The following is a 14,798-nucleotide window of genomic DNA, read 5'->3' as shown; positions in this document are numbered from 1 at the left end:
TTGGGGGGGGGGGGGGGTGGATATCATGGATATATATATTTTTTAAGGGGTTTACGGGGTTTGGGTGAGTGGGGGGAATTGGCTACGTTGGATGGACTGCTGAAAGTGGTTAAAAGACGTCAAGTAATTAAACGTTACGTTCTAGACACGCACTATAGGCAAATATTCTACTACTCTAATCAGATACCGTTATTTAGTGCTGAGACATATACCGGTCTGAATATTTATACAGAGAATACGTACAATGTACGAAGTACTCTTGGTGATGATTGTCGTACTTGATCAGTCGAGGAGGAAACACAAGTCGCTGAAAATCGGTCGGATGATGCATATAATTATTAAGATTAATAAACATAAGGATCATTCGGATGAGTTTCATTAAATGTTACTTTTATAAGGCTGTACTATGTGTGTACCAAGTACCTTCGTGGTACCAGCCAAAATTTCGGTCCGTTAATTATATTTGTATCCGACGTGTGGTGATATCGTGAAGAATCGCACAGAAGCCCAGCACGGATTGACAGGTTAGGATGGGCCGGCAGGGATGGAGTCCCAGATGACGCCGGGTTCAGTGTAAACGTGAAATGTATTCGTATCAATCACGCCTTGGCCAATAATGGCGGCAGTATTTCAGTGGTCATTTGCGTTATGGCGTTATGCCAACTCGCTATTCCCCGCATTTGGTATTTCGCCGAGTTCGATCGGGAATACGTAACTGTCTGCATTTCGTTTGGTTGCCGCTGGCGATATAACGGCGCCCTGTATACCCTGTCCATGTTATCATCCATCTTCAAAGATAATGGAGGTAGGATATCGTTAGTTTTGAAAATATTTGAAAATATTAACGGGTGCAGTCCAAATAATGATTCACGGGAACAGCTCGGTGGTTGTAGGTAGCTGCTTTTTTTATTTTGCTCTTTCAAGCCAATACGACTTCCGGTACGGAAATAGAGAATTTCATGTCTCGTGATACATTCTCTCAATTACAGTAGATAAGGCTGATACCCACGTGGACGCGTCCGGCTGCCGGTGCAAGTATCTTCGTACTCCTTCCTGGCCTCCTGGTCCCGCTGGCCGTAAACGTTAAATGGCCCATTAAACGACATCGTCGAAATGCTTAGGTTCCCATTGTCTCGATCAACGCGGGCGTCGCGACGCTCTCTACGTGCGCGCATACAATAAAGTTGTCCCATAAACCACATTCTGTTAATGGTGTTGCACGACGCCGGTACGATATTTCTCTATTTCCGTTTCCTGCTGTATTCTCAGACTTTAATCCAGAGTCGAACTGCTCTAACGGGGACAGCATGATTTTCAATCGACTGGATGCTTATGTAGGCTCACGGTGGTCGGCTACACGTGTAAGGACAATCGGCTGAACTTTGTTAATATCCAACATCCGGTACCGCGATAAAGTGGTTTGAAAATTGTTTAAAAAATTGTACGACTAAGTTTTATTTTCCATTTCAATAATATTCTGCTTGGCAGGCAGTCCTCTGTTATTGGGTACAGATGCCAGGGATATCGCATAGTTTATAAAGCGTCTTGGCCTATCCATGGTAACGGAAACGAGTACTGGGTGGAACTTCCTGATTTCATTTTGACGAGTCAAGTCCGCTGGCTCTTCTTTGAGTCTAGAAAACGTAGCAATATAATTCAATGATGCTCTTGTCCTTTTGTAAATCAAATGAAATCCTGGTAATCCGACGCAGCAGGCATCCACTCTGCAACCCATTCAAAGTCGCGTTACCTCGGGAATCTTGGAATACGACGGCAATCAGGGTTCGCTGTCGCTATTCAGGCACTCCCTGGATTAACAAGCTATAGTACGTGCACGTGTTATAGGTACAGTGTATACACGGAGGATTTGTGTATAGTACGTACTACGTACGCAGAATATCTCTGCGCCCAGGATATTTCCATGGTTATGTACCTACCAGAGGTACTTCTCTTGGTGGACGCAATGTGGCGCCAGGTGTATTATTACAGGAAAACGGTACTCAGGAGCGGTTACGGATTTTCAGGAGCTCTCGAGGTGTTAACGTGTGTTTTCTCTGTATTGAAAATGGCCAAGTAATTCAGGTGAACCTCGTTCCATTCGATGCGGAAATTCGGGTAAGGCGTTGCTCTGCAAGCGAGTCTTTATTGTTTCCGAGGGACTTTCGGTAATTGGTGAATTTTCATCAGTTGCAGCTTGGTGATAAATCAGACATGGGTTGGAATTATGATTATTTAGATACAAATTTTGTACGTGAGATTATGTGTTTGCAAAGAAGTTCTGAAACTTTTAATACTCCATGCATGGGTATGGATTTATTTGATCCTGCTTTTTTTTAAATTTTTTAAGACTGTTGATATCTGGATCATTTTTATTGGTATATCTGATGATCGACCAATTTGAAATTGAAACTGTTTCACAATCAACTGCATGGGTACAGTAATAAGAAGAGTTTACTTTTCTGTAAGAATCCAAAGGGATGACGTATCCAGGTAAGACTGAAAGTGAATAGGATTTTCCAAGTCCAGGTTGAAGCTCGATGGTCTTGGGAGTAAAGTATCCCGAAACACGTGTCGCGATATTTTCCAGGAAGACAGAAGGAAGACGTGCAGAGTGAGGTGGGAGATTTTGAAGAACGAGAGACGACGTCGAGGGTGGCGAGTGAAGAAGCGTGAGCAAGGGTACACAGGGAAGATTGTACCAAGGGGTGGAAAAGTTTTCTCAGTCATCTCTCTTCCAGAGATCGTGACTGGAATATTGCGCGATACCAAGGAAGATGCATATACCGTAACCCGGTGTGTCGCGAGGACGACAGTGGGTATAAGTATAAGGGGCTGAGAGACCAGGGTAATTTTGTATGGCGAAAGGCGTAGGAGGTTCGTCCTAGGGATAAGGGGCTGTGTAGCTAAGGGATCGAGAAAAAAAGCCGACCCAGGGTCTATAAGGGTGCGAGGGCTGCTTCACTGTATTCGATATTGGAAGTGCGTTCGTGGACGGTATTGGGATTTGGGATTCGTGCCTCGCGGGAAAACTGCGCGCCGCGACGCGCTGCGTCGTAGCACAGCGCGGGAGTTAAACCAGCGTCGGGACGCTCGTAGGGTTGAACCAGGACCAGGGATGCTGTTAACGGTAACCCGTGGCAACGAGCGTCCCAACATCGATCCGAGTTTTACCGAACTCAGCCCCGCCCTGCCCGAGGTGTCCCGAAAATTTGACTTGCCTGCAAACAGCCTGGACGAAAGCATCTGTATCCTAACGTCCCGCACGCACTAAAGAGTAATTGGTAGATTAAAGGAAACGACAAACTGAACGAAAAAAAAAAAAAAACTGAGTTGAATATACCCAACTCAAAGATGTACCTACGTTAGTAGTTATGTGAATTTAGCTACCAAAGGTCTCAATGCTCGTCCTGGGATTTAGCTAATATTCAGCCGACACCCCGTAGAGTGCCTTACGAGTATTTCTCATCCCTTATATCTCATCCCTCGACCTTGCACTCTTACGCCCCCGAGCAAGGGTCAATTTTCCCCTTCTCAATCTCTCCTAACGTCCTCTACCTCTCCTACCCCATCTGCGTAGCCTCACACTCTTAATAGGAATCATTCTGCTTCAACAACATGGCTGACCTTCATGCTAGCAGCTGAACCTTTTCTGATGGGGTTCAGAGTAAGGTGGCCCACCGTGGCAGAGGCCAGTTGCGCGAAGGTCTTATCCATCTCCTCCGCCCTTCCTAGTAAAATTACGTAGCCGGGCGGTCACTTTCTCTATGCTTTCACTGAGGTTCGATAAATTGTTAGCCGACAATATTGATGGTCAGTCGTGATATTTCCCATTTCAATTTATTTCTCTTTTTCCTCCCTTTTTTTCTATTTGAAGAATATGCTCGTCCTTCTGCTACGTCGTTTCGTCTCGAGAAAAATCTTTGTCTCTCTCGACCTCCTTTCCGCACTGCTGCAATTTACTAATAGGTGATAAAGGTATCTTCGTTGTTGGACTCGAGGAAATTTATGAGGTTCTCGGTACAGATTACTCTACTCTCTATCCTGGACGAAGTTCCATGAAATCTCCTGAAGATTTCGCGGTTGGCACTCCTGCTACCAGTGCTGGTGCTGCTGCCAGGATACGCCTACGCTTTGTCCTGACAATCGATTCATCCTGAAAGGGAGGTACGGTTCTCAGGGTTGAAACGGTGGACTTTCGAAGCATCCCGATATTATGGGATTTAAAGCGTGTACCGTTGGTATCCCTTGAGAATATATCGATTCCAAATATATTCTAGCGACGCTAGATATTTAATTTTACGATGTGAGTTTATTATGTTCCAGCTCTTCAGATTCTTTCATGCATTTTTTTTTCTTTTAGTGCACTTTTTTTTTCGCCACACTTCAGCGCTACCGACTGCCAAATGCTTAGGGTGTCTGTACTAGGTATATTGCTCTTTGTAAATGCACCCAGTCGCTTTCCATTGTTTGAAATATTTTTCTATATTGTCCGTGACGAACAGTTATATGCTGTCTGCCTTCTTGGAGAGCATATATATGTATGTATATAGACGCTGTCCAATACGACAATGGAGTATTTTCAAACAAATCATAAACGATGCTAAACGGTCGCAGTGTATCTACAATAAAAACAGAATGTTTGAATTTCCAGTCTACGTACTCCTATCCCGTTTGTTTAGAATCAATTAAATTGTTCCATTGTTCTCAAAAAAAGTTATAAAGCACAGAGTGACGGGTTGTCATACGATCGTGTACATTTGCAATTTGAGAAATTCGTAACTTGTCAAATCAGGAAACGACAATGTTCACAATTTTTATCAGGTCACACAAAATTAAAAATTCTCAACTATCAATAATTTCACACTTTTTCCGTATAGAATGTTCATAGTGAAAAAAAAAATTCATCCTCCCTATACACGCGCACTCTCTGCCTAGGCAGGTAGCTTTTCATTCAGTTTCACGACTTCTTTGAACTCCATCGTGATAATCGATTTTGTTTCGCTAGCGAGTTAGCACTTCGTCCAGTTTAACCTTCCTTTTAAATCGGCTTCGGACATCCCTTCAATAATTTCATTATCCTTGAAGAATTTTCAACGCGTCCCGTTACCGAAAAGCAACGCGTTTGATAATTCATTCGAAGTGAAACGGTACAAGTTCAATAGACATAGAATTAGTCCTGGACTAGAATAATAAACCGTGTATACTTTCGTATTATCAGAGTTTATAATGTCTCAGCACTATATAGTTCGGTCTCTTATCATTATAGGTTAATTGTTTCGCTTGAATGAAGGAAAAGTTTTTTTTTTCAAACAATAAATATCCGTCCAATGGCATTACCGGTCGATTAGAGATGCACATACATTACGTTGGATATAATCATCGGTACGTATCGATACGTAACAATAGATCGAAGGAAGTCCTGCACATTTTGCATATCTAATTTACCTTGGAGTTATAGGTCGCATGTAAACAAGTCGTCCATCAAAATACGCCAGGAAGATCATTGGACGGTTTGACGGATTTCAGAATATATTTGGACCATAACGAACGATATCAAGGATAATAGATATTCTCGGTGGATAAATCGAAATCCGTCATTTAACATGAAACACGATCTCATTACTAAACTGCCTTTTTTGGATAGTCTGTGGATCTGTTTCTTTTTTTTTCAAAGGCTGTTATCTGGTATAAAGGCAAGTGCATAAATATAACGACACGACTACAGCGATTTGTCGCAACATCCTTAAGATGTCGATAATGCAGATTTTGAAAAAAATGTTTGTAAATTCGTATTTCTTTAAATTCAACGTTACACCTATGTAATCGTAGTCAAAATGACGTCACACAGTTCTATACAGGATATCGCGAAGATGTCGCTGCAATCGTTCTCCGCACAAAGTGTAACGTAAGTGAAGCTGGTCACTCACCTCCGTAGTTCGGCCTTACTCTTTTATCGTAACTGACGGAGAAGGAGTCGAGGATCGCTGAGATGTTGACGTCGCCCAGCATACTGCCGCCGCCGGTTCTGTAATCGAAAGAAGGGATTTTTTTTTTACATTCACATTGCTCCGGTATAGTAGACTTCGAATTTATTACCGACGATAAATCTGAGCATTCGCCTTTAACCTTCTACCGGATAGTAGTTCCCCCTTCGTGGCGAATGTCGAAACCAGTTCCGACTGAGGGGGATTCGACGCGATTAAAAGTACGACGCTTGCACTTTTGTTCGGCGACGCCAGGCGTCCCAGTATCTTTGACAGATAACGTTCACGCATATACATATATGCATATACAGATACGTTGATATCGCCTAGGACACATATATTTTATGAATGTGGAACCATGTTGTATATTTCTTGTGCCGCATTCAATTTCACTGATAAATTCGCTTTCGTAGCGTGTGATACGTGATTGGAGCTACGTGGGAAAGTGCGGTTTTTCGAACGCTCGGGAAATTGGACGTTCGTTATCCTTTTGTGGCCGTCATTCTCTCTATACGTACATCGAGCAGAAGGAAAATCGGAGCATGCACCGTGTAACGTTGGCAAAACTGTAGATAGGTAGGCAATAGGTACAGTTTTATTGACAGCAGGTTGGAACTTGAGGGACTTGCACGATGCTTGTTTTATCACTTTCCATGATATATCAAACCTGCGTGGATGATAGATTTATGCGAGTTCACGATACGGAACGTGTGACGCAAGTTCTGTCCAGGCTAAAGGCAGTTCGATCGTTAATGGTGGCAATGATGTGCAGTAGTAACGATAGTAGTGAAGTCTGCCGAGGGATGCGTCAGTGTCGGATGTTTGAAAAACTGAGATGAATTGAATTTTTCTAAATAAAATATAGATATAGATTTTTTTTTATCACGACAAATACGTGAAATGGTTCTAGGTATTGGATTAGCTATAGCGATGGAGATTTATCCCGAGTTTTTTTTTGTACTGCGTTGAGAATCGAATGAGTCTCCCAGTGACGTTTCTATGAAAACATGTTTTTCCATACGGGTCCACAACGCGCGTCGCGAGATATGTAAATACGCAGGATGCAGACTCGTGAGATTTATACTGTTTTCCTATAGTCATTTCTGTCCTGATTTTAACCCCTTTTTTTTAAGGCAGATTCTTCTTCATACATTTTTTCTCCCTTCGGCATTAGATTATATTATGAGCGAGCCTGTTGAGGAAAAGAGACATCAGAGTTCAAAGGGTAAATCAGGTAAATCATGCAATAATTATATATATTTTTGTCCCTTTCAACGTCTTCGCATTTAAATAACGTAATTCGTTTTTAATCTTGACAGTCTTTATTAATTAGGCAGCGGAAAAGTGAATCATTAACGATCTTTGATAGGCAACTCAAGAATAAATTCTATCAATAACCATCCCTTTCGAAGCAAAGTGTTGAGGTGTTGATGTATAAGTAGTCGGTCACGTTCACGACATCTCGATAAGAAATATTTTCAGGTAAGAATATATAGAAAGAAGGAGGTCGTTGTTCGTACTGTTATCAATCACCAAAAGTGCCTATTACTGTCTTTCATACACCTAACCTAGCCGGGTAAGATTCTCAATATCGTGCGTGCGATTTACACGTCCACTTTGCGTGCCATAAAACAGCCCTTTGGGAACGATGCATTATGCATCGATTACTTTCACCACTCACCCTTATATACTACCAGAATTTTATTTTACGAATGGATCCCGCACGTCTCGTTCGATTTTGGCGCCATTTATTTCCAGCGTTACACGACCAGGTGGCGCCACTTTGCTCTGTCAGTGTCAATTAAATCCATTGCTCAAGTGTTCGTAATATGTTCATATATTAAGCAGACAATTAATAAAAAATGGGTAAATAAAATTCTTCAAACAAAGATTTTACAGGATAATGTCTCGAGGTCATCGAAGATAAACAGTCTCTAATCTCGAAGCATTAAGTTGCTCGTGCCGTAAACTTTACCGTCAGCTGATTGGCTCTGGTGGACGGATTGGTGTTCGAGCCTATGTTATGTAAATCTCAAGTGACTGCTTATCGACTGACGTTGAGATAAGCACAAGTGTTGTGTTGAGGGTAAGTGGGTGACCGTTAAAAAACACGCTTAGTCTTTCGTTTTATCGCTGCTTATGTTATTCATTCTTTTCCTTATCCTGCTCTTATCACCGATCTTAATTTTTCATTTTTTTTTCACTCGGGGGCATGGAAATACTCGATGTCCCGGATCTCGACGAAATCTACTAAGATCCAATGTACTCAAGCTACTCTGCCGGCAATTACAAATCGGAGCCAATGGAGGAGGATAAATCTCATTGGACTATCGATCAAATACCGATTCCACCCCCGGAGGCGATCACCGTTTATTTTCCTATCGTCTGGAATGGTTGGCGAGCTAATTATACTTCGGGTAGTACTTCATCCGTTGAGTACTGCCAAGAGCCAATGTGCTCCTGCCCCAAGGGATCTTCAAACTTGTCGAGTGTACTGGTTATTGTACTTTGATAGAGACTGGATTCGGTTAAGAACTTTTTATGGACAGTCCTATACATATATACTGCGTCCAATTGAATTTTCAACAAATATTTTCAATCAATTTAATCAATATTTATTATTTCTAAAATTAAGGCAGTTTATGCTTCGATCATGCCCTGAATGACTGTGTGTTCTTATTCTTGTGGGTGGTCGATCAGACATCGGTTGGTCTACGTTATAGAAACTTTAGACTCTGTAAGCGCCAATCTTAACGTAATAGTATCGACAATTGACAATAGGGGGGTTGGATGAGGTACAGGCGTGATGAAAGTTCAATGCCTAACGTATCGTCAAATAGAGTCACTTTGATAGAGATAAATGATTTGATAATGCCCTTGGACCTCGTGGATCCCCTCCTCGGATGGGCCACTCTTTTCGGTATATGTAAAAGATAGATGGATTTTTAAGTAGTAAAAAGTTTGTTGGTTCTAGCGTAACAGGAGTGAAAGTTTTTATTGTCATTTCAGGTCCACCATCCTTCCAGCTCAGCCCTTTTTCTCTACTTTCTTTCTAATTCTCCATAACCAGCCCCCTCCCACCTCTTCAACCCACTCTCTCGCTCTCTCATTGAATTTTTCTTTGACTCGCTTACTCCTTTCACTCTCGCAGTCATCTCTACCGGCCTTCCTCGGAAGGAAAGTCAATATCTCGAGCTGGCGCCGCGCGTAAACGCACTGACGGATCAACTTTAGACCAACCTCTATGGCGCGGTAGGTATCAGCCTGTTAATTTAACAAATTAGATTTATTCACAAAGAACATCTTCTTGACACGTATATGTGTATAGCTTCTATTAATATAATTAAATTCTTCTTACGATACTGTGTTATCAAGAATTTACTTAGGATCAACTAATGATAAGTTAACTTAGTTTGTTATATCTATAGCTCAGCGGGTGGGTACGGACTTTATTCATTTTATCTTAGTACTTGGTATCCCTGTTTTACTTTATTTATGCTTTTTATATCTCTCTCTGCTTTATGCTAAGGTTCAGCAATTTTCTTTGTAATACTTGAATATAACTCTCGCTGGGATGAAGTCGACTTGTGGGAGCTCTAAATTAGCCTTGGTGGTCGAGCAACGTACTATCTAATTATTAGTCTGTAATAATAAACTTTCCTTTTCCCATTTTTTTTTCTTTTCTTTTTTTTTACGGGAGTTGTGCAATCTATTCAAAAGTTGAGCCCCGTCTGGTTTGGTAAAAGGGCAAAGGAGGCGCTGACATTTTCCACAATATTCTATTCGAGTCATCGAGCTGCTCACCACGACCTTCTGACACTTTTAGAATACGTACAGTCGCGGCAAAAAGATTAACCGGCTTGCTATTGTGTCACGAGATTTCGTGCTGTTTGAAAAGTTTATCAAGGACTGTTAATTCGACGACGTCAGTTCCGTCACTGTTGCCATGCGGCGATCTGGTGGAATAATTACAGAAAGGGAAGCTATTGCTCTCTGTGGAAGCTGTTGGCTTTCTTGTTTCTTAATGTAATACCAGGAAGTTGACGCCGGGAATGGGATCTGTCTTGGAGCTACTTACAATCTTGAAGCGAAGGGACGTTGGGTTGATAATCCTTGAGTCTTTTTAATCATTGACAAACTTTGATTTCAGATGCTTTTATGTTTTTAAATAAAAATCGTAAATCTTTCTTCTCAGTTTTTTTTTTCACTGCGATTCTGTAAAATTTCTTGATTTTTCTGAATGACTTTTCTCAAGTCTCTTGACGCATTTTTATTTTAGTTCGCTTCCTACAGCTTCTATGATTTATCATGTTTCAGAAATTAAAGGTATTCAATGTCTGAAAGGTGAGTTGATTTAAATTGAAAGACACACGAGTGTACGGCCCTGAGAAATTTCCTTTCAATCAACGTTGACGTCGTACTCGCTGCGTTCGGCAGTAGCGATATTTCCTGCTCCCGTGCGGTAACGCTGCTTCGACAATTAAATTGAATTGAATTTTAAATCAAAGTATTCCACGGGAACGTGAATTTCCATTTCCCAAACTTTCAAGAGTACTTGACCTTAGACTCATCCTCTCAGCAACTTCATCCACTCCACTCACTGTACACTATGTTTTTCTCTATCTTTACCTTTCGCTGTCTCGCTCTCTCAATTACTACTCAACTCCTCCACCTTCACTGGCTCTTCTTCTTTTTCACGTGAAATGATAAAATTTGCTCTTTCGAATTTTCCATCTTGAAGTTGCTTTTTGCTTTCGCATACTTTAGGAGGTATCTACACTTACTTATATACCTATCTATTTATTTATCCACCTATATATTCACCTTCACGGTGCATCTGAATTCCTTCCTCGGATTTTTGTTCGCCTCTAACTTTCCTATACCTACTTTTTCCACGACCCTTCAACTATCCGCAGGTACCTGTCCTGTCCGACGATCTGTCTATTCATCCAACAGATATTTCTCTTCTGCTTAAAAAGACAACCTAAGCCTCCTCGAGACCCACTATAAACATTGCAAACGGGCTTTCCATGTATTTTTCAGAAGTTTCGGAAAGGTCATTAGAATAATTTTTTTATTTTTTTTATGTTTAGGTACCCGACAGACCTCGGACGTACCACACAGTCTGATTAAGGCTCTTCGGTTAGTTTTTCTACTGAGTAGCACGTGACTCACGTTCTCTACCTAGCTTGGCGAAGCATCCTTTCTGTAGCCAATTTTCTACATAGTGAGTGCATAACGATCCTGAGTTCACTGACGATATGAAGTAATATTTTCTTGGACAAGATATATACATATATATATACTGTGACGTGGCATTTTGATGCACGTCACAAAATTAGGCGAATTCGGTTACGTAGTAGGGCCGGATGGATTACGGAGCGTTTCGCGTGGCGTTGGACTGATTTTATTTTAATAATTTGCATTTATCTTCCTGTGGGGAACGTTGTGTTTGTTTTTGAGTTCATTAAGCGGATCCGAGAGGATTCTACACAATTTGTATTGAGACGGGGCCCGAGAGAGAGTCGACTACGGGCCTGGCGGAGCGCTGTCGAGGAGAGGTGACGTCAAGACCGGAGCACACAACCTGGTGGCTCAACTACGCGAAGCAAGCGGCGAGCGTCTTCAGAAGCAAAAGGCATACAGGAGTTGCAGAAGCGGCGTGAAGCCGAATATCGAGAGAGTAGAGGTGGATGTGGTTCCCGCCTTCCGGAAACGGCACTGCAGCCATCCTATCCTAGCAAGATGCCAGGATCTATTTTACCGGGATCGTTAAAACAATTGAAGATCGCGAGGCGGCTAGCGGAGCCCATGTAACAGCGAACCTGATTGGACCAGGGGGTGGTATTACAGTGCGCTCTCAGGAAGGTTCCCGATTTTGGAAATTTGTAGCGTCACTCACGGCGTGGCCAAGCTTAGGGATAGACGTGCGATCGTTTTCTACCGATTTTTGTATTCATTGTATCGTATCGTGATCCGTTTGAGGGACTATAATCCAGGAGAGTGTGTTCCTGGCAATGGTAGGAGCTACTGGACAACGGTGAGTGACGCTCAGGGGTATTCTGGCTATTTGTTTTAATTCACGGGATCAACCGATCTTTTCTTTTCGACGTACTCCTACGCGTCATCCTGCGCTTTCCTGACCGCTAAGGGTCCAAGGATAGCTAATCCGGTGACAAACAGGAGATCGGTCTCTCATTTCATTATTTCGATTCTTCCGGTTTTGTGTCTAACCGTTCAGTCCACGTCTCGCGGAATCGTCTCCCTAACACATAGGTGCGTGAGTCAATATAGTACCGCTTAGTATCGTTACCGTATCGTTTGTTATATCGTATCGTATGTTGCGTTGTTCCAGCGGGAACATTATTGTATAATATCGTTCGGGTAAATATCCCAGTATGTTATGCATCATGTCGATCAGTTTTCTGTACTTATCATTTGTATTTCACCATCTTGTTCTTATATTTTCTATTTAAAATAAATCGGATCCGTCCCCGGATTTTGGTTCCGATAGTTTGACGTTTTCAGTAGTTTTTAGAGTGAACCTCCCTAATTTTCAGATTTTGATTATTGTCTCCCAAACCCAGGACCCCACCGCATAAGAGCTGGCCAGGGTGTCCTTAGGAGACAGCGGTGTAACTCTGGTTATACCTGGCGCCCAATAATTTAGTATTTCATTAATTATTTCTCGCGGTGCCATTTATTTGTGCGTCACAGTTAAAAAGTGTCGTCACAATACATATATATACAATACATATACACATATATATTGAAACGATGAAAATGAACTTTAGATACTTAACACAGCGTAAGATCCTTATTGTCCACAGTTAATTCTACAGTGTGTTTACTTTTGAGTTTTCAATTATTACTATGTACCGTGAATCGCGAATTACTGTCTTGGCAAATAATTTCAAAGTACCCAATTCCGATAATGAAGAGCCCACAAAGTTAATCGAACTGGCACGAAGAGTCGCGGGCATTCGCAAAATTCTTCGAATTTCATGGTAATATAATGTAAGAAAAATGGCGCATTTTATTGCCAATAAAACATTGGCTCCTTAAGAGCGTCTAGTCTTAGCCAGCATTGGATCTCGCCTATTTATTTATTTCCTTTTATACACCGTTCTTCACGCATTCGCCTATTTTTTATTTTATCTACCACCCTCACCCCCCTCCTCAATCTTTATCCTCCGTTCCGTTTCGGATGTCCCCGTGGCAGCTGCGTCTTGATATATCGATGATGAATTATTCATGATAGGTAAGACAATGGCGAAACGTTGGAAAAAAGCTCATGCGGTACTGGTAAGTTGGGATAGAGATGGCGCAACCGTTGGATTCTTCCTGGGGGATGCTATTAGGGGTTCAGTCGGGGAGGGGGGAAGGTTGCTACCGTGATTTACGCTAGCGCTACGATGGCGGGTTCTGCATAGTAAAACCGACCAAGGTAAAAGACGAAGAGAGAAGGAGAGACCAGAAGGAAGTCATAAATTTGTAAACGGCCCTTCCGGACACCGGAGCAAGAGTTCGAGCCAGCCTCAGTCCTGCGTCGATCTTCTGGATATTTAACGAACTGGTGTTTCTCACCTTCGTACGGATCAAGAAGGACAGAAACCTTAATGGATAAACCGATCGTATGATGCACGTATCGTTACAGTATATGTATACGGTGTAAGATCGAACATTCATGTAACTGAGAAGATCTGGAAATGTATTTTCCGCTGATGGAAAATAATGGAAAACAAAAAATTGAAGGTACAATGGATAGACAAAAATCAAGAGAAATGGGGAAAAAAGAGAAAAATAAAACAATCCATACAACTACGCGTATACGTAGTTTACGAATGGATAACGATATGGCGGACACGATATAGCCGCATCTCCCTGCGTTTCGCAGAGGGATGCATTTGTCAATGTCGGAACATTCGGCAGTGCAATGGCGGATCCCAGTAGGGCCAGAAATTGATCGCTTTGGAATCACTTGTTTGTATATAGGGTATACCAATTCCGACAGTTCTTTTTTATGCTTTTCCAAACTCTCGTGTCTTTTTATTGCACGTGACGAGTTGACCTGTTTGATGACGTCACGTTCGCCGCTTTCCACCTGGAGGTCAGATCATTTTTACGTACAAATTGAGGCGCGACCTCCGATGCCGGTAACGCGACCCTCATTTTTTAACGGCGAGTTTCGCTAATAAATGGGATTACCTTGGCGCAGGGTCTCGTTCTTGTTTTTCTCTCTTGCAGCCTACGTCTACCTTTCTCGCTCTTTGTGGATTCTTACATTTTTTTATGTCATTACCGGAAACGAATAGCCTCGTCCACTGCAATCGTACAAGGCCACACTTCCGTTTTGCGCACCTCACCAGCCGCCATTACGCCCCTTTGTATTCCATTCATAGACCAGGATACGGAACCGAACGAGCTTTCTCACCGATAAGGGAACTTATGTTCATTGGATACGGAAGCAATTTTGGTTACGCAGGAAGTGACGAAGTATCGCGATTCACTGTAAAACGACGCGCGTTGATGGAGAGGCTGCGTGTTAGAATCGATAAGAATCTTAATACGTGGGTAGTCGTAAAAAAAGTGGAAGGAACATGAAAAAAAAAAGAAAGAGCCTCCGCGACGAAACGTTGCCTAATTTATCAGATACAAGACGTTTTCAGGATTCGTTCGAGAGGAATAATGATTTTCCTTGTGGTTTTTCTAGGGCTCTTTTTTATTTCATATTTTACCTTTACCAAGTGAGGTTATTAGTCGCCATTGACAGGTCTTTGAACATTTCGAGCTATCGCCCCATTCGTCCCCCCC

At 42.1% G+C, this 14,798-nt stretch overlaps 1 protein-coding gene across 12 annotated transcripts in view; it reads right to left on the bottom strand.

The window, feature by feature from the left end:
- Positions 1 to 14,798, bottom strand: part of LOC107264860 (gamma-aminobutyric acid receptor subunit beta) — a 104,232-nt gene that overhangs the window by 57,337 nt on the left and 32,097 nt on the right. For all 12 annotated transcript variants that reach the window (XM_015733588.2, XM_015733597.2, XM_015733587.2 and 9 more), the window contains exon 2: positions 5,928 to 6,025. In XM_015733588.2, coding sequence (XP_015589074.1) covers positions 5,928 to 6,025 — 98 coding nt within the window. The remainder of the gene's footprint in view (positions 1 to 5,927; positions 6,026 to 14,798) is intronic.

The sequence above is a fragment of the Cephus cinctus genome, unplaced genomic scaffold (genome assembly GCF_000341935.2).
Source record: "Cephus cinctus unplaced genomic scaffold, Ccin1 Ccin1_scaffold0196, whole genome shotgun sequence".
NCBI classification, from domain to species: Eukaryota; Metazoa; Arthropoda; class Insecta; order Hymenoptera; family Cephidae; genus Cephus; species Cephus cinctus.
Note: the sequence above shows the minus strand (reverse complement) of the source record. Positions and strands in the feature narration are given on the sequence as shown.